At 45.6% G+C, this 23769-nt stretch overlaps 1 protein-coding gene across 1 annotated transcript in view; it reads right to left on the minus strand.

Moving 5' to 3' along the window:
- LOC126187964 (bromodomain-containing protein 4-like) overlaps nucleotides 1-23769 on the minus strand; it is a 64829-nt gene that overhangs the window by 35772 nt on the left and 5288 nt on the right. Inside the window, exons 2-3 of the mRNA XM_049929346.1 lie at nucleotides 6488-6675; nucleotides 76-279 (exon numbers count right to left, since the gene is read on the minus strand). Of these exons, the coding sequence (XP_049785303.1) occupies nucleotides 76-279; nucleotides 6488-6667 (384 nt within the window). The 5' untranslated portion in view covers nucleotides 6668-6675. The remainder of the gene's footprint in view (nucleotides 1-75; nucleotides 280-6487; nucleotides 6676-23769) is intronic.

Raw genomic sequence — 23769 nt, forward strand, 5'->3', positions numbered from 1 at the left:
CAATCGTTATTAAAATTTTGACCTTGGTTGTGGTAGGGTTGTTAGAAAGCGACTCGTGTGCAGTCGGCGTGTTACCAGAGGCTGTCCCTTTCCGGGCGGCGGCCCAGGTCTGCGCACGGCATTGGGCGACTGCGGCTGCGGCCTCTGTATGGAGTAGTCGCGCTGCGAGTCCTGCGGGGGCGGCGACGGCGGCCGGCGGTACACCGGCTGCGGCGTCGGAGTCACGATGTTGCGGCTCAGCTCGTCCTCCTCGTCCACCGGCGCCGCCTGCCGGAACGCCTGCACAGCGGCGGCAACAGCCGCGGTCAGCTGACCGTCTCGTCGTTCGTCTCTCGGGAAGGAGACACATTCATTACGTCTGTTTTTACAACCCGAGCAAGCGGCACCTGCATCCCAGTCTTACAAGGGAACCTTTCGTATCGGGTGCCTTACATATTCCCCACAGGGTTTGAAGGTCACCACTATCCTAACATACCGGCTGATCAAAAAGTCAGTATAAATTTGAAAAATTAATATACCACGGAATAATGTAGATAGAGAGGTAAAAATTACCACACATGCTTGGAATGACATGGGGTTTTATTAGAACCAAAATAAAAAACTAAGTATTGCTAACCGCGTGAAAGATCTATTGCGCGCGTCGTTTGGTGATGATGGTGTGCTGAGCCGCCACTTTCGTCATGCTTGGCCTCCCAGGTCCCCAGACCTCAGTCCGTGCCATTATTGGCTTTGGGGTTACCTGAAGTCGCAAGTGTATCGTGATCGACCGACATCTCTAGGGATGCTGAAAGACAACATCCGACGCCAATGCCTCACCATAACTCCGGACATGCTTTGATCACCGGGTAAATCAGTTTTTTGAAAAAATCGAAAAATACGACTTTGAACGTTGGAGGATTACCAAACCCTGGTAAGTGTAAAACAATCATTGTGGGTGGCAGCCTAAAATTCTTATAATCGTAAAGTGTTTGTTTCGAATACTGCTAGCAGATATTTTTTAAAAACTTTCTATTTGAATTACATATTTATTAACAAATGGAAATGATGGTTAACAAGTAGCGAGTGATATTTTTGTAATATAAATAACATATATTATTTTTAATTGCTAGTCATATGAAGATAAATTATTATTTTGATCCAAACAAGCGAAATGCCTTATTGTTAAATAAAAAAGATATACATCATTAATACTGTTCAACCTCTGGAAATAGAAAGAGTATTTAATTTTCTATTTATTTTTTTGTTTTTTTACACTAAGTTATAACTTGTGAGTAGTCGCATATTCATCTGATTACTGATTAGAAATAAAAATATCTTATTTTTATTAAAACATGAGATTCAATACTTGTCAATAAATATGCAATTTTGACCTATCATTGAGCTTCAAGTCCTATGAAAAACACAGAACTCCGTCCGACAAGCTCCGGGAGGTCCACCGGCAACTACCGACCGCCGTGTCGTCCTTAAACTATAGGCAAACTGGATACGTATACAGAGGGGCATGTGGTCAGCACACCGCTCTCAGGACCTCATTCAGTTTTCGTGACCGTAGCCGCAGCGTCTCAGTCAAGTAGGTCCTCGATTGGTCATGTAAGTGCTGATTGCACCTCACTTGCCAATAGCGCTCGGCAGATCCGAACGGTCACCCGTCCAAATGCTGGCCAAGCCGGGAAGCGCTTAACCCCGGTGACTTTATGGAAACCGGCGTTACCACTGCGGCAAGGCCGTTGGCACTTCAGATCCTCTGAATATGAAGGAAATCTGACACGGTCAACCCCTAAGGCCACCTCGTTAGTGAAGAGCCTTAAATTTTATTTTCGAAAAAATCACTTTCCAGAGATTACATTTACAATATATATATATATATATATATATATATATATATATTCACAAATTACTTCACGATATGTGTACAAGGGTATTTATAAACTTTTAATTATCACATAAAAAACGTAATTAAGTTTTTGGTTGTTTGCAGGTACATGCCTGCAATGTTGGTACACACCGTCAAGGCGCTGCACTACCACTACCATATTACGTCCGCCCCCGGTAGATGAATGGTCAGCACGACAGAATGTCAATCCTAAGAGCCCGTGTTCGATTCCCGGCTGGGTCGGAGATTTCCTCCGCTCAGGGAGTGGGTGTTGTGTTGTCCTACTCATCATCATTTCATCCCCATCGACGCGCAAATCGAAAGACTTGCACCCGGTGAACGGTCTACCAGACGGGAGGCCCTAGTCACACGACAATTTATTTACCATATTACGTCTTCAGAGGAACCGGGACAAATTGGCGCAGGCCATTGAGGAGGTCTAGTTCCGGAAGCAGTGGAAATGTCGCCCCCTTGACAGGCCAATCGACAACGCTGAAGAAGTCATCTGGAGGTGACAATTAAAACTTGTCAACTGCCCTTCATACTTATATAATTGTCCTTTTCCACAGGGTGTCCCAACAGAAATGGTCAATATCCTGGGATATAACAGCAACGATCATTCGTCGGAAAAATGTCTTGTAAAAAAGGGCTCTAAAATGCATACTTTAAAAGCTGCGAGCACTTTTTCAACCTCGATACTGTGAAGCAAATCTCTTCTGCTGCAAGCTCTTTATCTTCCGCAGTTTGAGAGGAGAAAGTATGAACCAAAACAAGAAAAAAATGTCTAGTGAACTTGTGCTTTGAGGAGGATACGTTAAGACCATTGAACAGTGATTCAATGGAGAAGATGTGCATGAAAATTGCTCAAGTTTATTGGACTTTTTTCTTGTTCTAGCACATTCCACCACGTTTCAAAATATGGAAAGTAAAGAAATTGTAGTAAAAGAGATTTTTTCACAGTAGTGAAGGTGAATAAGTGCTCATAGCTTTTAAGATAGTGTTTTAGAGCCCTTGTTTACTAGGCTTTTTTCTTGATACGTATTGTCCAGTAGTTAGTCGCAGTGTTCCTGTTCATTACGTTGAGCAGATGCCAGCGTTTTCATTCGGCGTCGCGAATACACTATCTGATCAAAAGTATCCGGATCCGGACGCCCCTATGTAATGCGGAATTGACCACTAGATATCACGAGAGGCGGACCAGTTAGTATGCAAGTAAAAGGAGGCAGTGAGTATTGTATTGTCAGTAGACAAGCAGTAACAGCAGAATAGCTCGGTTAGAAGATCTTCGTGACTTCGAAACTGGAATGGTCATTCGATGTCACCTGAGTAACAGATCCATCAGGGATATTTTACCCTTCTAAAGCTGCCGAAGTCGACTGTTGGTAATGTGATTGTGAAGTGGAAACACGAAGAAACAACCACAATTAAATCACGACCAGGCAGATCTGATGTACGGTTAGGAACCATCGAGCTTTGGTGAGGGTGGTTGTAAAACATTGCATGAAGTCAGTGGAAGAAATCCTTAGTGAAATCCAAAGTGCTGCTTGAAGCTCAACTAGCTCAATGACTGTGCGAACGGAGTCAAGAAGAATGGGAGTACAGAGGTGGAGCAGCTCCTCATAAGCCACACATTTCTGTAGTCATTGCTAAGCGACATTTGAGGTGGCGTAAAGAGTGACGCCATTGGGCAGTGGCTTACTGGAAACGAGTGATTTGGAGTGGTGAATCACGCAATAACCTGTGACAACTCCATGGAACGGTCTTGGTTTGGCAAATGCTTGAAGAATTATACCTGCCATTATGTGTAGTGCCAACAGTGAAGTACGGAGGATGTGGTGTGATGGTATGGGTGTGTTTCTCAAGGTCAGAGTGTGTTCCCCTTATTGCGCTTAAGAAAACGCGAGTTGCGTAATGCTATGAACACATTTTACAGCATTATACACTGCGTAGAATAGAGGAACAGTTAGGACTATGGAAGATTGTTTGTATCAGCAAGACAACGCACCCTGTTAGGAAAGCTGTGTGGGCAGTAACATTTCTGGACAGTAACATATCTGGACATGGACTGACTTTCCCGGAAGCCCCACCTGAACCCAATGGAACACCTTTGGTATGAGTTAGAACCTCGACTTTGCCTCAAACCACAGCGCACACCTTCTGTGGTTCGGCTCTTGAGGAAGAATGGTCTACCATTCCTTCACAGACATTCGGACACTTAACTGAAATTGTCCCCAGCTGAGTTGAAGTCATCGCAAAGGCGAAGGGTGGACAAATCCCATATTAATGTCCACTAGTAGGTGTCCAGAAAGTTTTGATTGGATAATGTAGTTCTGTTGCACATCGATTCGCATACAAGGTAATGGTGCTTTTGGATGTCGGTTGTCGTCATTTCGCGTGTTAGGAATTACTGGTAGTTAAAAAAGTATTGTATCTAACATGACAAGTGATGTGAAGAATCTAAATGGTGTACAAAATAGGGAAGTAACAACTGAAAAAAGACAGGGAAGAGACCGTGTATGTGGTCTGCGTATACCATAAAACTGTATAAGTGACTGCGGTTTGTATCTGAATGGACACAATGTCTTAGTTAGGAACAGAATTTTTTGACGCGCAGAACTACCAGGTGGTTACAATTAAAATGTAGCTACTCACAGAAGTGCAGTATGGCCTGTAATTATAGTACGGCAGCGAAACTTGATAGATATTCTAATGCATTGATGTGAAACCTATTTACGCTGAGAAAAGTTCCATTTTTGGCCACCAGGTGCAAATCTGTCACTGTGAATGCAAAAAAGATGTATAGAAATGTTTCCATACGTGATTGATCAGGAATGGGACGTGGGAAGAATAGGTCAAACCAGTGAGAAAGATATAATGTTGATTTTATTATTAAACGACGCTTGCACAATTTGTTCAGTAGGAGCAACGGAGACCTCGCCGAGATGCTGTACAGTGCTTGATTTGCACCTGGTGACCAAAATTGTAACTAATTTTTTTCAGCGTAAATTTTTTCCACATTAGCATGTGCTAATGTACATCTAATAACAAGTTTCGCTGCCATACGATAATTACAGCCCATGCTGAACCTTCGTGAGCAGCTGCACTTTAACTACAGTATACAACGTATGGATGGTTGAGCCATAGTTCGTCGGTCGTGCACCATCTTATACCTCGGAAAGGAAGAAGGCGTTACGGAACATGGGATCTTTGCAAATTAACTGAGTTTGTGTAATGTCTTAACACTGTTTTGAAAAAGGAAATTTGTATTAGTTTTCAATAGCTTCCGTTTCAAAACGTATTTAATTTGTAAATGGTTTTAATAGTACTTGTACGTAATTTGAACTCGCTTGCTGGTTATTGTTGTGTAATGTATTATGCAACTGATAGACCATTAAATATAGGGTGTAAGAGGTATACGCGCAGAAACTTTTATACCTGGTAGCTTAATACGTACACACATCAGTGTGCTGGTTGGTTTTTCTCTGGACTGAACAGTCTTCCCACAAACACATCACGTAATTTACTACCTGATATATTCTGCATGGTCGTAACTGCACTACTAAGTGGAGTATGTCTTTCATTATAGGGTAACCTTTCTGCGTCCACGTGTCGGCATTTCCTGACATGCTGCCCGGAAGAAAATAAGCATTAATGGCTTGCTCTTGTCACAAGCGCTCGGAGGTGCTAGCCAAGCTAAACCATGCTACTTCTAACAGCTATAATTATTAGTCTGATGTAATGTTGTTCAGTATACTATGCCCAGTCACCAATAAAGGTATCTGCACTTATACTCTTTACCCCCTGAACGGTTCGTACTCGCTTCGGCCATCCTGATTTAGGTTTTCCGTGATTTCCCTACATCGCTTCAGGCAAATGCCAGGATGGTTCTTTTGAAAGGGCACGGCCGACTTCCTTCCCATCCTTCCCTAATCCGATGGGACCGATGGCCTAGCTGTTTGGTCCCTTCCCCCAAAATCAGCCAACCAACCAACCGACTCTTTACACCCTTGTAGTACTAACAAAATTTTCTCGAGTTCAGCATTTTCAAATTTCCATAGGATATTTGTTCATAGTTAAACGACCATGTTGTACCGCGGAACATTTTTTAACTTTTGCAAAAGACTTACTTTACAGAGCAATTTTTGTAATTTCAGAAAAAAAGACTGCAGTGCACAAAAAGTGAATGCCATTATTTCAAAAAGGAATAATAAAATATAACAGCCTCTATTACAGGACCTTCTAGAGGCGAAAGTGCGAGAAGTGTTCCAAGGTACAGCACTCTCCTGTACAATTAAGGGGAGTGAGTAATGTTGGCGATATTTATGACATTGTATTGCTGACTTGTAAAGGAAATGACGAAGTCGTTAACAGGTTGGGGACTAGGAAGGAAATGGATAGTGCTCTTTCAAAGCAAACGTCTTGGCATTCGCCGCTGGCGTTTAAGGTAATTACTGACTTCCTAAATTTGGCTGGCCACACTAGGATTTGAACCGCCGTCCTCCTGAAAGAGTGCAGCGTGCTAAGCACTGCACCCCCTCCTTCTGTGCAAACTTGTACAGGGGTGTGTGTCTTATGGTTTACGGGTAGTTACGGGCAGTTGGCAGGGTGCGGTACCTGTGGCGGCGGGAAGCGCAGCTGCTGCGGCAGCGGCACCCCCTTGGGGATCTGCGTGACGCCACGGGGCGCGAACGTCTGCCGCTTGCCTCGCTCCTCCTCCAGTTCCTCGTCGAACTCCTCGCCCACCTGTGCGCGCGCGAACGCCGCCAGCGCCACCACCAGCAGGAGCACCCTCATCCTCGTGCCTGTAACACACACACACACAATCTTCCTGTAGCACATGCGTGTGGTATCTGGTCGCCTGCGTCCTAGGTTACCCGCCGAGCAGTGGTGCTTGCAGTGCTGCCTATGCACCAGGCGAAACTCTCACTCGGGCGAGGCAGATACCACCCTACAGCAGGGCTTCCCAAACTTTTCCTCTCACGGAATACTTTGAGAATTCTGGTACGTTGGTGGAATACGTTGATTATTTTCAGAGTCAATAAAATTTAAAAAATGAGAAACATGTTTTATTTCGTGATTAGTTCAGTTTTAAATGATAACTAATAACGAAAAAGCCATAATAAAATTTAAAAAAATAATTAGTATCGTCAAAATATGGGGAAAACCCATATTATTAATAGATTTTCACGGAGCATTTATTCATTTCATGCGGAGCACCAATGTTACCATGAGCGTATTTTGCGAAACCTTGCCCTAGAGAAGCACAGTGACTTTCTTGGGAACAATTTTTTTAAAATTTTGTGTTTCAGCCTAAGATCACTCACGTGGTGTCATTACAGGTTCCGACATGTTACGAAGTCACCAGATGTTCTTTTTAAAAAGAAAGAAAGTACTAATCCACTAAATTACAATATCAAAGTAACTGCTACGGATACGTCCTTGGATACGTTGTTTACTTACTCGCCGAAGTACAGTTGAATAGGCCACGACTGGCGCCTACAAAGTAATCATATCTGAGCTCTGAGTGTTGAAACTGAAGGCAACGGTTAACTACGCAACACCTTAAAGTATTGCATCACATAACGAGATGCGACGCCTTCTTGAAAAATGTTGATAATCCAGTTGTCGAATAAATAGGGAATGGGTAAGAAATATTGAGTACGTAAACTGTTATTTTCTCTCCAGTCTGCACGAAAAACGTTAGGTTGAAAATACAAAACAAAACTTTGGTACATTCTTATAAAAGAAAATATTCCTTGTGCTACATATGTTAAGAGATGAACAGTTCAGTATTAGACAGCAGAGATAGCAATAATTAGTGTTTAGTGTGAATAATTTTACATGTAACTGGAGGGTAAACTGTGTTGGCCTTCCATTATTTACGCAATTTAAGAAACCAGTGTCGCATGACGAACTGAGTTTTAATTTCTACGTCAGTCTTTCAGTAATATGACTCACTAGAGGTGGAACAAGAAATAGTTTTGTTACTGGTCGTCTAAACCTAAAGCGCGCACACACACACACACACACACACACACACACACACACACACACACACACACACACAAGCGCGCGCGCGCGCGCGCGATTGCAAATACAGTAAGTTCCCGATTATCCTCGATAATGCAGACGCGAAACTCCACGGGCATCGGTAAACACCTGTAACCGAAAATACATATTATGTTTTTCCTTGAAATTGTTATTTACTGCACTTACAGAGACATGGTACATGACACATTTGAATACCCACTGCTTTACTTAGGCGTTACTCGCCAGTAACTGAGAACTTATCATACAAAAACTGAATCCGACTTTCAGCGGAGAGTTTTGCTTTCACGAGAGATCTGTTAGTCTTATTTTCACGTTGTCCCAAGACTTACAAGACTTGCAGTGCAAAGATTTTTCAGGGATGTTCGTCGGTGGGATTGCTGTCCGCATCATCTTTCTGCGATAAAGAAGGAGGGACATGCATGATGCAATTGTTACTGTTGTTGTGAATTCCAGTCCCAAGATTAGTTCAACGCAACTCTCCACGTTAGTGCAAGTCTCTCCAGCTCTGAATACTACAGCGACTTACGTGTATTTGGATCTGCTTCGTACATTTAAGCAGGGTGCTACTGACAATTCTTCGACAGAAAGGCGATGTTGTTCGGAAGGACATGCACGTCCTCATACGGCTGCTGCAACACAACTGCCCTGAGCAGCAAGATCACCAGATTTCTCGACAACTAAACGCATATGAGACGTGATGATCTGCTGAGTCTGTAAGTACCATTGCCGAACTGAAACTGACGCTCAGGTTGCCTGGGACAGTTTATCGCAGGATACCATTGGGAATTCTTATGACTATTTGCATGCAAGAATACACACTTGCTTTACTACCAGAGGGGGGTACTGTGTATTAATGTGATTGATTGGGCAATCTTCACTGTGGCATGTGTTTTTAATTTGGTATGAATTTGTTATCGCACACTCCTACTACGACGAACTATCTGTCACAGCAGATGTCAACAAAACGGTCCTGCGCTGTTGTCCTTGAGGGTGTTGCATTTTTTTTCGGGAGAATGTGTGTTTCACGACGCTGTGGCTGCGTGGTGCGTGGTGCTGCCAAGTCCATTGCTGTGTACCACGTCTGGCGGAGAAGCAGCATTTACGCTCACTCGAACTGACCGGAGCTTTGAATGTCAGGACGGGTGTAAATGTTTTGTGTGTACAGGTACAGGAGAGGATCGGACCAGGAATGAGACCCCTCCCCGCTCAGAAATGCAGCAGCTCCAGCCTGCGCCTGCTGCTGGGCAGGGCTGCCGGCTTCCGCCTCGCAGTGAAAGCTGCCGCCGCCGGCTCGGCCCTAATTCTGCCATTACCCGCCTTACGCAACAGCGCCGCCGTATGCCTGCAGGGGAGGCCCTGCCGATGAAGCCGTAGATCGGGTCGGCGATATCGGCCACCCTGCTCCACATCTGCTGCGTCACAGCGCCGTTGAGAAATAGCGGGAAGCGATCAAGCAGCTACTAATCACTGCCGCCCTGTGAATATGCAGGCGGGTTGTCAGGTGCGTATGGAAAGGAGAATCTCTCTCCGTCCACTAACAGCCTCTAACATCTGTCCTTCCTGAATCTGTGCTCGTGACAAACTCTCTTTATCCTCTGATAGATCTATAGCATTTATTTATTGCCCAGTAGCTTTATATCCTTCAGCTGTTGCACTGAACACTGCTACCGTTCAACATTTATAGCAAGACCACCGGACAAAAAATTGGTGACGCACCCCGGAGTCATTACGCTAATACCGTATAACACCGCCTGTAATCTTGATAACGGCATCAGTTCTACGCCGGCCGCGGTGGCCGTGCGGTTCTGGCGCTGCAGTCCGGAACCGCGGGACTGCTACGGTCGCAGGTTCGAATCCTGCCTCGGGCATGGGTGTGTGTGATGTCCTTAGGTTAGTTAGGTTTAAGTAGTTCTAAGTTCTAGGGGACTTATGACCTAAGATGTTGAGTCCCGTAGTGCTCAGAGCCATTTGAACCATCAGTTCTACGAGGAAGAGAGTCCGAAAGTTTCTTCAGGTAACCTACATCCAATTGAAACCGCACATTGAGAATTAGATCCCGAAGAGATATCAAATTCCAGAATGAGATTTTCACTCTGCAGTGGAGTGTGCGATGATATGAAACTTCCTGGCAGATTAAAACTGTGTGCCGGGCCGAGACTCGAACTCGGGACTTGCCTTTCGCAGGCAAGTGCTCTACCGGCTGAGCTACCCAAGCACGACTCACGCCCCGTCCTCACAGCTTTACTTCTGCCAGTACCTCGTCTCCTACCTTCCAAACTTTACAGAAGCTCTCCTGCGAACCTCTCGGCCCGGCACACAGTTTTAATCTGCCAGGAAGTTTCAGATATCAGATTGCTTAGATGTTGACCGATACATTCCATCAGCTAATTTCAAATAGTAATCGTAAACACCACTTTAGGGACTAGCCTTAGGCCTGTTCCCGACTGGCCGAATGCTGCCTTCAAGACAGTACGAGGAGCGCTCCATGATCTTCGAACATGTGATCAGCATGTCCCCAATCCATTCAGCTGTTATTGCTAGCAGATCAATCCTGGCGATGCCTCTGCTTCTTTATTGAAGCAGCTCCTCAGATGGCCTCACAAGGACTGCGTGGACCCTGTTCCAGACCTCCCTACCGCAGAAAAATCCGAGGAGATACCGGGAATCGATTCTGGGTCCTCCATGCCACAGGCATCGACGCTAATGTAGCGTAATTAATCTTCGGGAATACATTTGCGTAGGTCACATATTTAAGTGATTAACATTGCAAGATTAGAGGTAAGTGGAGATAAGTCATTGCAAATGTGGAATGCTGGTACGTTAACGACCAGTGTAACCGACAGAATGTTGAATGCAAACACGCAAACGTGCATGCATTGTGTTGTAATGGTGTCGAATGTCAGTTTTTGGGATGGAGCTCCATGTATGTCGCACTTGGTCGGAGTTGTCGTCTGATGATGAGTCATTATGTGTTCGATTGAAAACAGATCTGGTGATAGAGCAGTCCAAGGCAACATGCCGACACTGTAGATTATGTTGGGCTACAATACCGGTATTTGGGCGAGCGTTATTCTGTCGGAAATCACCTCCTGGAATGCTGTTTATGAATGGCAACAAGCCGCGCGGGGTATCCGTGCGGTGTAGGGCGCCTTGCCACGGTTCGCGCGGCTCCCCTCCGTCGGAGGTTCGAGTCCTCCCTTGGGCATGGGTGTGTGTGTTGTCTGTAACGTAAGTTAGTTTAAGTTAGATTAAGTAGTGTGTAAACCTAGGGACCGATGACCTCAGCAATTTGGTCCCATAGAACTTACCACAAATTTGCAGTCAGGATGCGTGGGATAAGCACGAGAGTGCTCCTGCTGTCATACGAAATCGCCCTACAGACCATAACTCCAGGTGTAGGTCCAATGTGTCCAACAATGAAACAATGAGACAGGTTGTTTGCAGGTCCTCAACTGGCTTCCTACACACGGCCTTCATTGGGACTGAGGCATAAGCAGCTTCCATCAGAAAACACAACAGACCTCCAACCTGCTCTCCAGTGAGCTGTCGCTTGACGCCACTGAAGTCGGAAATGGTGGTGGTTTGAGGTCAGTGGAATGTACGCTACAGGGCGCCTGGCTTGCAGCTGTCCTTGAAGTAACCGATCGTTGCGTCACTGTGGTGCTAACTGCCGCTGAAATTACTGTTGCAGATGCGGTACGATGTGCCAGAGCCATACGCCGGAGACGATGGTCTTCCCTCTCAGTAGTGCCACTCGGCCGTCCAGAGCCCGATCTTCTTGTGACCGTACATTCCAGTGGATAATGCTGCCAGCAGTGGCTACATTCCTGCCAAGTCTTCCTTCAATATCGCCGAAGTAACATCTACCTTCTCGTAGCTCTATTACATGACCTCATTCAAACTCATTAAGGTGTTGGATGGCGTCTTTGTCGTCTCAAAGGTATTATTGACTAACATCAACCCACCTTGTCCAATCTGTAAAGTAGCTAACGCTCACGACATCTACAGCGCGTATTTAAAGTAAAACTGATTTGCATCCTGGAAATTTAAATAGACGTCATGGTTCAGATGTAGAAACACCTCTAACAACTTCCGTTTATGTCGCACAACTCCTTCGTGGTGTTGCGATTTTTGTTCCGGTAGTGAAATACCATTTTCTATGGGAGTAAGATCGCATGATTTTCCGAGCCAGTCGAGGTGCGGCGGGGGATGTGAGTGTTCGGAAAACCAGAGCGTGTGCTGGCACCACTGTGAACACAGCTGTCGTAAACTTGGAAGACGGGGGTGTCAACAGCCTACTCGTCATTAGAAAAAATGGTTCAAATGGTTCTGAGCACTATGGGACTTAACATCTGTGGTCATCAGTCCCCTAGAACTTAGAACTACTTAAACCTAACTAACCTAAGGACATCACACACATCCATGCCCGAGGCAGGATTCGAACCTGCGACCGTAGCAGTCGCGCGGTTCCGGACTGAGCGCCTAGAACCGCTAGACCACCGCGGCCGGCACTCGTCATTAGAGGTAATGCCTGAAATGTGGTGTTCTCGGCATACTGTTGACACTGTGGGCGTTTTCACATGAATCACCTGTGTAGAAACGACAGCACCGTCAATGCAGTGCTCTTTTATACCTCGCGTACACAATACTACCGCCATCTGTATATGTGCTTATCGCTATTCCATGACACTTGTCATCTCAGTGTATGTGCCGTTATGAGCAATGGCCATCGAGGAGGTACCCGACTCCAGATGACAGTTACATGCAGTTCACTGTGCAATATTCGCAAGGAAAGTGGTCCAGGTAATTCACTCACGTCGGCAGTTCCTACAGGGTTTGAAACTGTCACTGACAACGCGCAACGCTTGTCTCTGGTCCTTGTTGGTCAGGATTCTTTTGCCATCACTGCTGGGATTCTTTTGCCATCACTGCTGCTTCGCCGTGTTACATGGCGGCGAATGATGCACCATTCCTTTTAGACACATTGGACAGTCTGTGTTGATACACCAACAAATCGGGCAACTTCATTTACGGTGTGATCACTGACACGTGCAAACACGACGTGCGATTCTGCCACCTCTCCATCTGGAGCCGTCTTACTGCGCTGATGCCACAAATGCGACTGCCAAAAACCACTGCAATGATATTACTGACGTTAGCGGTGGAGGGTCACGTGACTACCTCGTACCAATCCTACACCTTCTACAGCGCTCCAAATCGACCAGTGTGCTCTTCTCAGTCTAATGACTTCACATAATCTCGACATCTATACTTAGGAGATTAAAACGTTATTACGAGGCGTTTTTTAAGTAAGTACCGTTTTGAAATTAAAAAAAAAGACTTGCTAAGATATCTCAATAATTTTATTTTTACATGAAAGCCTGTAGCTTAATCTACGCACTGACGCCATTACAGTCTGATTCTTCCTTGTTTACGTCGTTTACTGAGTGTTTAAGATGCCTCCGATAATCGTGTGTCCCGCCTACTGTGAAGTACGGGTTGTTATAAGATTTCTTAGTGCTAAAGGCCTAAAAGCGATCGATATTCATCGTGAGATCTGTGCAGTTTACGGAGAAAGCATTATGAGTGATGGAATGGTAAGAAAGTTGGTGAAAGGATTTAAAGATGGCCGCACAAATGTGCGTGATGAACAACGGAGTGGGCGTCCTTCGGTCGTTAATGAAAGTTTGGTTCAGGAAGTGGACAATAAGGTGAGAGAAAAAAGACGCTTTACGATTTCCTCCTTGCGGGATGGTTTTCCTAACGTTTCTCGTAGTGTTTTGTATGGCATTGTGACCGAGCACTTGAATTACCGAAAATTGTGCGCACGTTGGGTACGGAAAATGTTGACGGATAAGCACAAAACCAAACGTTTAGACAGTGCATTGACTTTTCTTGAGCGGTACCACAACGACGGTGATGATTTCTTAAACCAAACTGTTACGGGCGATGAAACATGGGTGGCCTACGTCACACCAGAATCAAAGCAACAGTCCATGGAAGTTGAGCAAGGACATCGCTTTACTGCAAGACAATGCCCGTCCTCATGTGACGAATCAGACCAAAGATCTCATCACATCTTTTCGATTGGAAACTCTAGATCATCCTCCGTACAGCCCCGATCTTGCGCCCAGTGATTACCATCTGCTCCTGCACTTGAAGAAACACCTGGGCGGTCAGCTTCTTCAAGACGATGACGAAGTCAAAACAATGGTGATGCAGTGGTTAACAAGTCAGGCGGCAGACTTCTATGAGGAGGGTATTCAAAAACTGGTACAACGTTATGATAAGTGCCTCAATATTGACGGAAATTATGTAGAAAAGTAGGTTAAGGTACAGGCTTTCATGTAAAAATAAAATTATTGAGATATCTTAGCATGTCTTTTTTTAACTTCAAAACGGTACTTACTTAAAAAACATGGCTCGTATAAAGAACCTCCTGATAGAATGTGTGTGCTATCGATACTTCTCTTAAACCTATCAACTTCAGTAGTTTGTTTCGTAACAAAACAGCTTCATCGAGAAATACAGAGGACGAAGATGTATGGAAACAAACTTCTGAAAATCTTATGGTTCATCGAGAGTTGTAATGCAAAACGGAATAATGGTGAAGAGAAAGAACGTGCCACGTTTATGGACCATGACGTAGTACCCGAAACGAATTAAATGGGAGGTGGGTGATGTGTACAACAACAAAAACAACAACAACAACAACAAGGGTGAGGTAGACTCTTCTAACGCTTGACCGTGACGCTCCGCTATCGATAAAGCAACGCCTGTCTCGGCAGCTGTACATGGAGTGATGGCGGAGCACACCTGCTCAGCCAGGCATCGAACCAGGGAGCAGCTGGTGAGCTGTCGTAGCAGCGCTTTCGCCGCCGTCACTTTCGCCGCTGCGGCTGGCCGGCCACTGACCGCCAGCAAGTGGGACGCCGTGGGGGCGGAGAGACGGGCGAAACCCGGCGCAACCTGCGGCAGGAATGCTGCGTCATTTTCGCGTTGTTCTCTTACTTATCAGTACCTGTCATGATTACAAGCACTGCCTATCACCAAAGGAAGCTACTTGATTCATAGTAAATAATGTACCATAATACTTGCATTCCTAGTCGAGGTCGCTCACTCAAACCAAGGCGCTCCACACAGTGATCGTAGGAGCTGATGTGGTCGGAAAGAAGAGTGGTCTCTGGATTGATGTTGAGCAAGGTCTGAAACCTGCTTATTCAACTCACTTTCGTTTTAGTTAGCACCCAAAGTGGATTACCAAGAAGGATCGGAGGGATAACAACCAAATTATTATGGAAGGTAACACTTTGTACAAAGATCATATGATTGCAAAATACAGCTCTATGAGAACTGAGGCAGATGAAGGCGGTATTGAATGTTGCCTCCATCGCTGGCTATAACCGCTGCTACAAGCCTCGACATTGAATAAAAGAGGCTCTGGATATGTTGTTGGGGTATGACAGTCCATACTGCTTCCACATATTGTCAAAGGTGATCTGGTGTAGCGGCGAGTGGTGTATACCAGGCCAGTCGTTCCGCTGTCATCGACTAGATGTTTTCGATAGGTGAGGGATAGGGAGAACAGTTAGGCCAAGGCAGCACCGCAACGCGATGAGCGACGAAGAAGACTTGAACATTCCGAGTCACGTGTGGTCGCACATTATCCTGCTGCAATGTGGCCACCGGAAAGCTCCGAAGTATGGGAGGACGAGAGGCTCCAATACGTCAGAGATGTAACACTGGCTGGTTAGTGTACTTGCAATGCGTGCTAGGGGTGTACGGGAGTGGAATCCAGTACCACCTCAAACCACATTAGGGGTGGGTGAACAGTTTGGCGGTGCATTACGCAACAGTTCAACGCTCTCTCATCACGGTGTTTTCAGACTCTAATCCGACCATTATGGTGGTGCAGGCAGAATCGGGATGCGTCGGTAAAAGTAATGTCATTTCATTTGGTTGTCCATGTCCGTCTTTGTTCGCACCGCTGCCTGTGACGTTGACTCAGTGGTATATAATAATAATAATAATAATAATAATAATAGTGTCGTGTGACGACGGCCTCCCGTCGGGTAGACCGTTCGCCTGGTGCAAGTCTTTCGATTTGACGCCACTTCGGCGACTTACGCGTCGATGGGGATGAAATGATGATGATTAGGACAGCACAACACCCAGTCCCTGAGCGCAGAAAATCTCCGATCCAGCCGGGAATCGAACCCGGGCCCTTAGGATTGACAGTCTGTCGCGCTGACCACTTTTTTTAAAATCTCATTTTGTTCGCTTTTGTTCGTTGCATCTGCTCGGGGCAAACGTCGTAAGACATCCGTTTAAGTTCGCTGTTGATCGATTAGCTCAGTTTTTTTATTACAGAACACTGCTAATACTCTGACCGAACACGCTGAGCGGTGCCGGCAGAAATTTTCAGTCCAGGGAGGACTTGAACCAAGGACCTCTCGTTCCGCATCTACTCACGGTAACCACAGGACCACGACGCTCCTAACCACTCAGCTACCGGGCGCGGACGACTCAGTGGTAAACTCAATAATGGACGCCTTGCAGACAGTCCATACTGCTCCAAACGACGTGGAATGGTAAGCGCGGACACTGCTTCTTGCGCAACAGACCGAATTTATTGTGATATCGTTCATAATATGGCCGAGCGATCCATCATTGCCACACGCACAACATGCCTGTCATCACACGAGATGGGTGTAATCGGTCCCGTCGGACCGTCGTTCCCTCTTGCATCCAGCGATTACAGATCCTCATCACAGTTGCTTGGTTCCGTCCTACACGATCACCGATTTCTCTGAACGATAATACGCAAGCCCTACAGGCAACTATTCTTCCTCATTCCAACTCCGAAACGCGCTCCAAAAATGCTCGGTGTCTTCTACGAGCCGTACTGAAGCTGCTTACGCAAAACATCCGCACGGAAGAACAATTCCGTCTGTTCCCCCTTTATATAAAGCTTGCAAGTGGCACTACTGGCGCCCGTGATGCGATCTCTGAACATGACACCCATAGGGTTGTGCGAAGGACCTTGTGAATGTTCCTCCTTTGCAGAACGACTCCAGAACTCAAAATGCGCTCGCGTCGGTGACTCCACATATGCTTCATAAAGTGTGGGTGCAATGGATTATTACCTATGTGTTGTCCGTGTGACATAGGGGAGTCGTAAAGAACACATGTAATGAAGGCAAAAAAAGGTATACTTACTTTTACATTACCTGTTATTTTTATCGATATGTCGCTACGCATTAAATGGTTTCAGTGGTTTTAATCACGATGTTCATTTTGGATTGCCTCAAGTAGCCAGAGACCGAAAATGACAAGCGAGAAATATCATTTATATCGCTTTAACTGAAGGCAGTACGCCTAGTTTGCGACTTATTCCGTTTTAAAGCAACACTATTCATATGAAGCGAGGTCGCTTTTCCTTTAACTAGGCCGCATTTATTAGCCGAAGGGTTTAGCTGCTTTCGGCCATTATCAAATAATATTCAGGTGATCGTGGAAAACTTTTTGTGTAATGAATGCTGTCTACTTACAGGAAAAATGACACCTGCCCGAGTAGATGCGCGCCATTAGCACGCCGCTTTCGGGATTCCGGATGACGTGGAAGTTTGTTGGAACTCACCAAGCGCTCCATTTTAATGAAAAGCTCGTTTTTCATGCATTACATGTTTGTGACGTCATATCTCCTGACCTATGTGTCGTAAAATTATGTAATCTTTGAAGAACAGTCAGTGGTACATGTGGATACTGTCTGCAAAATGTATTGTGAGTGGAGTTAACAGTAAGGAAGTAATACACTGGTGTGCCAAACTTAAGCCGAAAGTAACTTTCGCGTGATGTGTCACTGCCAAGTAACGTTGCTCAATAAAACCTGGAAAGAATTGCTACAGTACAATAGAGAAGGTAACTGACAGAAATGTGTAATGAAACGAACATTTTATTGGAAGAAAATAATACACTGAAGTCAGTGCGATTTGTGATGATCCCTTGGACATGACAGGAGACGGGGAGGGACACGGTTCTTAATAGGGTGTGTGATCACGACGGACGGCAATGCATGCTCTGCAACCCGCTCCCGTGCTGGACACAAGGTTGATAAAGAATTCCTGTGGTAAGCCGTTCCATTCCTCCACCAGCGAGGCTGACAACTGCTGGGTGGTCGTTGCTGTATGTGGAGATGCTGCGGTACCTATTTCCAACGTACGGTACACGTGATCTATGGGATTTAAATCGGGGTAACAGGCAGGCCAGTCCATGCACCGAGTATTCTTTCGTTTGAATAGCTCCTCTGCCTACCATGTTTGACGCGGTCGCACATTTTCATCCATAAAAGTGAAGTCAGGGCCGAATGCACCCCTGAAAAGACACACATGTGGAAGGAGTACAATGTCACAGTAACATTGACCGGTGAGTGCACCGTGTTTAAGGTATGGAGGTCAGTACACTCATGCAAAATTGTGCTTTCCCCCCCCCCCCTTCCCTACATTTCGTCCACTAAACCGATCGTGTTCGATAATGCTGGGCGTACTCTCACATGGTGAGAGGTGCGACACGTAGTGCGCCTAGGAACACTGTAATGAATAAACTATGGAAGCATTTTAAATTATTTAAATTCGGTCTACAATTATAATGAGGTGACGAAAGTCATGGGATACCTCCTAGTAACGAGTCGGACTTCCTTTTGCCCGGCGTAGTGCAGCAGTTCGACGTGGCATGGACTCAACGAGTCACTGGAAATACTCTGCAGAAATAGTGAGACATGCTTTCTCTGTAGCCGCCCATAGTGAGGGAGTGTTGCCTGTGCAGGATTCTGTGCACGAGCTAGCCTCTCGATTATTTGCCATCAATGTTCGATGTCTGATTCATATCTGGCATGGATGCCAAAATCATTCGCACATTGTACAGAATGTTCTTCAAACCAGTCACGAACAATTGTGGCCCAGTGATATGACATCGTTTTTTGTGAACATGAAGTCCATGAAGGGCTGCAAATGTTCTCCAAGTAGCCGGGAATAACCATTCCTAGTCAATAATCGCTTCATTGGACCAGAGGACCCAGTCCATTCCATATCAGCACAACCTACACCATTATGGAGCCACCGTCAGCTTGTGCAGTGCCTTGTTGACCACTTGTGTCCACAGCTTCATGGGGTCTTCGCTCCACTCGAATCCTACCATCACATCTTGCCAACTGAAATCGGGACTCATCTGATCACGTCACGACTTTCCAGTCGTCTAGAGTCCAACGGATGTGATCGCGGGTCCAGACCAAGTGCTGCAGTCAGTGTCGTGTTGTTAGCAAAGGCACTCGCGTCGGTCGTCTGCTGCCATAGCCCTTTTAACGCCGAATTTCACCGCACTGAAATAACGGATACGTTCGTCGTACGTCCCACATTGACTTCTGCGGTTGTTTCACACAGTGTTGCTTGTGAGTTGACAGTGACAACGCTATGCAAACGCCGCTGCTCTCGGTCGTTAAGTGAAGTCCGTTAGCCACTGCGTTGTCCGTGGTAAGTGGTAATGCATGAAATTTGGTATTCTCGGCTCACTCTTGGCACTGTGGATCTCGGAACACTGAATTCACTAACAATTTCCGCAATGAAATGTCCCAAGCGTCTAGCTCCAACTACCATTCCGAGTTCAAAATTATCCTCGTACGTCCATAATCAGCTTTCGCTGTGAATCATCTGAGTGCAAATGACATCTCCGCGAATACACAGCCCTTTCATACCTTGTATACGCGATATTACTGTCATATGTATACGTGCATAGAGCTATCGCATGACTTCTGTCACCTCAGTGAATATGAAATACTGAAAATCAATTTTTTTTGTCCCTGGAAGCGGTTAGAGGGCAGCCAGCAACTGGGACCGTCGACCATGAAGCAGGTCAGCAGTTTAGTAATGTATGTGTGTACAACTTTATCGTGATTAGTACATACAGACGCTTACAGACTTCGTGGTCCAGCTAGCGGATCACCTTAAGTGCGGCGCTGGCGGCGGCGCGTTCACTTTCGGGAGGGCGGTGAGTTACAGCGGCTGCTGGGGAATGTAGGCCGGTGAAAAAAAGCCGGCGTGGGGTGTGAAAGTGCGGCTCTTGCCGGCTGCCGTATGGCGCGCCAGGAAAGTGCCGCCTCTCGGGCACAGCCTTGCCTTGTCTCTCTGCCTCCCAGCAGCCGCTCTGGCCTTCGGTTTCCCTCTGCGTGACAAAGCACACAGCTGCCGCGGGCCCGGCAGCGGAACCAATCGAATGGCACGGTTTCAGCCATCCTTCTGCAAGTGAACGGCCACTTAACTTTCCACCTCGATTTAAGTGCAGACGTGTGAGACTCAAGTGCTGTATATTCACATGTGCGCCTTTATGTAGTTCTATAGGGATAGAGGTACAATTTGATGTGTCACACCAATAAACATTCTATATACTTGTATCCTCAATAACTGACCTTCCATTTTCAGTGCTTCAGTAATTGCAGAGTTACAGAGTAGCACTTTCTGCTACTTTTGTTAACATGGGTACTGGAATATCTAAACATGATACGGGATCTGGAACATGTGTTGATTTCGTTTACACTATCTGACCGAAAGTATCCGAAAACCTATAGTGGATATTAGTATGAGATGTGTCCACCCTTCCCATTTAAGACGACTTTGCTGGGGACACTTTCAATGAAGCGTCTGATTGTCCGTACAGGAATGACAGCCCATTCTTTCTCAGGAGCAGAAATCAGAGAAGGTAGTAATCTTGGACGCCGGGGTCTGCAGGGAATTCGACGTTCTAACTCATCCAAACGGTCTGCATTGGGTTCAGGTTCAGTGTTTGGGCAAGCCAGGCCGGGGAGGAAGTTATTCTGCACAAACCATTGTCTCGCAGATCCTCACACTATCATCGTCTCCGAAATGCTCTACTGTGCGTAGTACACAATGCTGTAAAATGTCTTCATATCTTCTCACATTTAGTGTTTTCTTAAGCGCAATAATGGGGCAATGTCCTTACCAGAAGAAACCCCAAACCGTAACAGCACCTCCTCCATACTCCACTGTCACAAGTACACTGACGCCAGAAATGTTTCTGAGTAATCCCCAAAACCCAAACCTTCCATCGGAGTGCCACAAGGTGCACCGTGATTCATGACTCCAAATCAATCGTTTCCAATCATTCACTGTCTAGTGGCGTCGCTCTTTACACCATCTCAAGCGTCGGTCATCACTCACTACAGAAATGTACGGCATATAAGGACACTCTCAACCATTGCACCCCGTTCTCTTTAACTCCTTACGTACGGTCATTGTGCTAACTGGACTGCAGGTAAAGCTTAGGAACTCACAAGTGATTCCTTTCGGTGATTCCATGCGATACTTCACAACCACCCTCGGCAACGCTCTACGGTCGCTATCCGCCAGTAAATGAGGTCCGTCTTTTCTTTGTTTAGCTGTAGTTGTTGCTTCTCGTTTTCACTTTGCAGTCACTTCACCAACAGTCAATTTGGGCACCTTTAGCATGATTAAAGTATCCCTCATGGATCTGTTGCCCAGATGACATTCAATGACTAGTCCATGTTCGAAGGCACTGCGTTCTCGTGACCGACCCATCCTGCTGTTTCTGGACAACAGTAGGCCCCAGTCTCTTTTTGTACTGGGGTGTCCGTCTCTCGTTACATCTGAGGGCCAATTCCATATTACTTAGGAATGTCGAGTTTCCTTTAATCAGATAATGATATACCAGAAATACCCTACCACGGGTGAGCACACAACAGAAACAGTTGGAGTCGGAGAAGTATCGTACACTAATTACAATGTCATTGCATATTGCTTGGCAGCTGATCCGTCAAGTATGTATACACGTAGGAAAGCAAAACATGGTCTATGACTATCTATATCACTTTGCACGGGACAGTACAAATATTCTGTACGTGTGTCACACCTGTCCTGTCTCTACGCGACATCGCGATCCTAACGGGCCAACATTTCTCTGACGGTAGATCCAAAGCTATAGGATTCAGATCCGAGGCATGCATAGGTAACTCTGTTCACACGATGAACTGTCTCTCCAATCTTTTTGCATCTCCGTCTTTGCACAATGCCTTTCCAGTATGATACAGCTCTCTGTGCGGTTATGTCCTTGCACTTACCATGATGCCCATCCAGACTATCGGTCAATGGTCATCACAAGTGCCCCGTTCCGGTGTGTTTACTCGGTGGCAAAGTGTTCCTCATTTGTTGCATATGAGCTGGTATCCAGAATCATTTTCTACACCGAACTGTGGTGGAGTCGGCGAAAGAAAATCTCTGATAGCTGCCAACTTCCAACTGGGAAGCACAAACGGCCGCAGCGAAAACGATTGTCCTCTATAGAGGTGCAGTAACAATGAGGCGTTGCCATAGAGACATGTACAAAATCGCGTTACGCGATTGGTTGAGGTAGACGCACGAAGCAGCAACGCCAAGTCCACTGCACTTGTCAGGGATATTCTTTCGACGAGCCATGTCTAGAGCTCATTGCTGCTGATTGTGTTCACAAAAAATGGTTCAAATGGCTCTGAGCACTATGGGACTTAACATCTGTGGTCATCAGTCCCCTATAACTTAGAACTACTTAAACCTAACTAACCTAAGGACAACACACACATCCATGCCCGAGTTGTGTTCACAACTCAACAGATCACTGCAGTGTGCTTTGGTGGTGAATGAGAGTGAGCGGGAGAGCAACAGCAACGGTTTCCAGGCATACATAATGTATTTATGGGGAAATACGGGTACTTGAAGTACTAGCTAGAGATGAAACCAGTTGCAGAGTAGTAGAAAACCTGTTTCTTTCCACCAATCGCGCTGTAATTGACTGCTTTCTCTTTCAGCAGTCTCCTGGGTTCGCTACCCGTAGTATAACTGCAGCAGGTTTTTCCTGATATCAGAGCATTTTTAATCTTTTTACACGAAGTACTGGATCGGAATCTCTCAGCTAGTAGAGATATAAAAAATAATTTGCAACAAAGCTGCGACAGACGCAAAAATATTACTACCCTGTAATTGTAGCCAAAAAAGGAAATGCTTTCAGGCGTACGAAAAAAAAGACGTTCATTCGAATAATGTCTGGCGAGGAGCGCCGTTCTCTTCTACACGTTGGCCAACAAAGACGAATAGTAGCTTCCTGAACTCAAAGTTAGTGTAATGTCACTGTTGCAGAACTTTTCCTCGTGGGATATCTTAATCGATTTTTCCAGTCATCCAAAAAGCGACGCCGACCAGAAACTCTACACTGCTCCTGTGAGTGAGCTCCTTACAGGAAATTGCTTATCTGGAGCAATTAATCAGTATTTCGCAATTAGTTCGACTTCTGCCGTTATGGGAAGATTTTTCAAAGAATTGCTGTAGATTTCGTCACATATGTCGATCGTTACCTTTGGAACATGACAAAGACTTATCCGTTACGGTGTGGGATGGTATGGTCGATAGTATAACTGAACATGATGGACTAGGCTGGACTGTGTTGAGATCTGGGCTTCGTTCCAGCTATGTGGCTTTCCTGTTTTAGCTCATCGCTCAGCTATAGCTTTTGCTTTATTAACACCAAAATGATCGACAAATCCAACTAGTAGATACAGCTTGAATGTTGAAGAATTGCTCATTATTACCTTATTGGCTTCAACGTTCCTATCAAGAGATCAAAATAAGTCGAGAAAAACATGCCCTCAAGATAATATCTCCTCCACCAAAGTTTATGTTCTCCACCATTTTTGGCATTATTCACGTCGACACATGACGACTTTACAGCTACCCCGTGTAGTTTGATTCCTCGCTTCACATAATTCACTTTCATTATTTTAAAGTGAA

This window comes from Schistocerca cancellata, chromosome 5, assembly GCF_023864275.1.
Source record: "Schistocerca cancellata isolate TAMUIC-IGC-003103 chromosome 5, iqSchCanc2.1, whole genome shotgun sequence".
In the NCBI taxonomy this organism is placed as follows: Eukaryota; Metazoa; Arthropoda; class Insecta; order Orthoptera; family Acrididae; genus Schistocerca; species Schistocerca cancellata.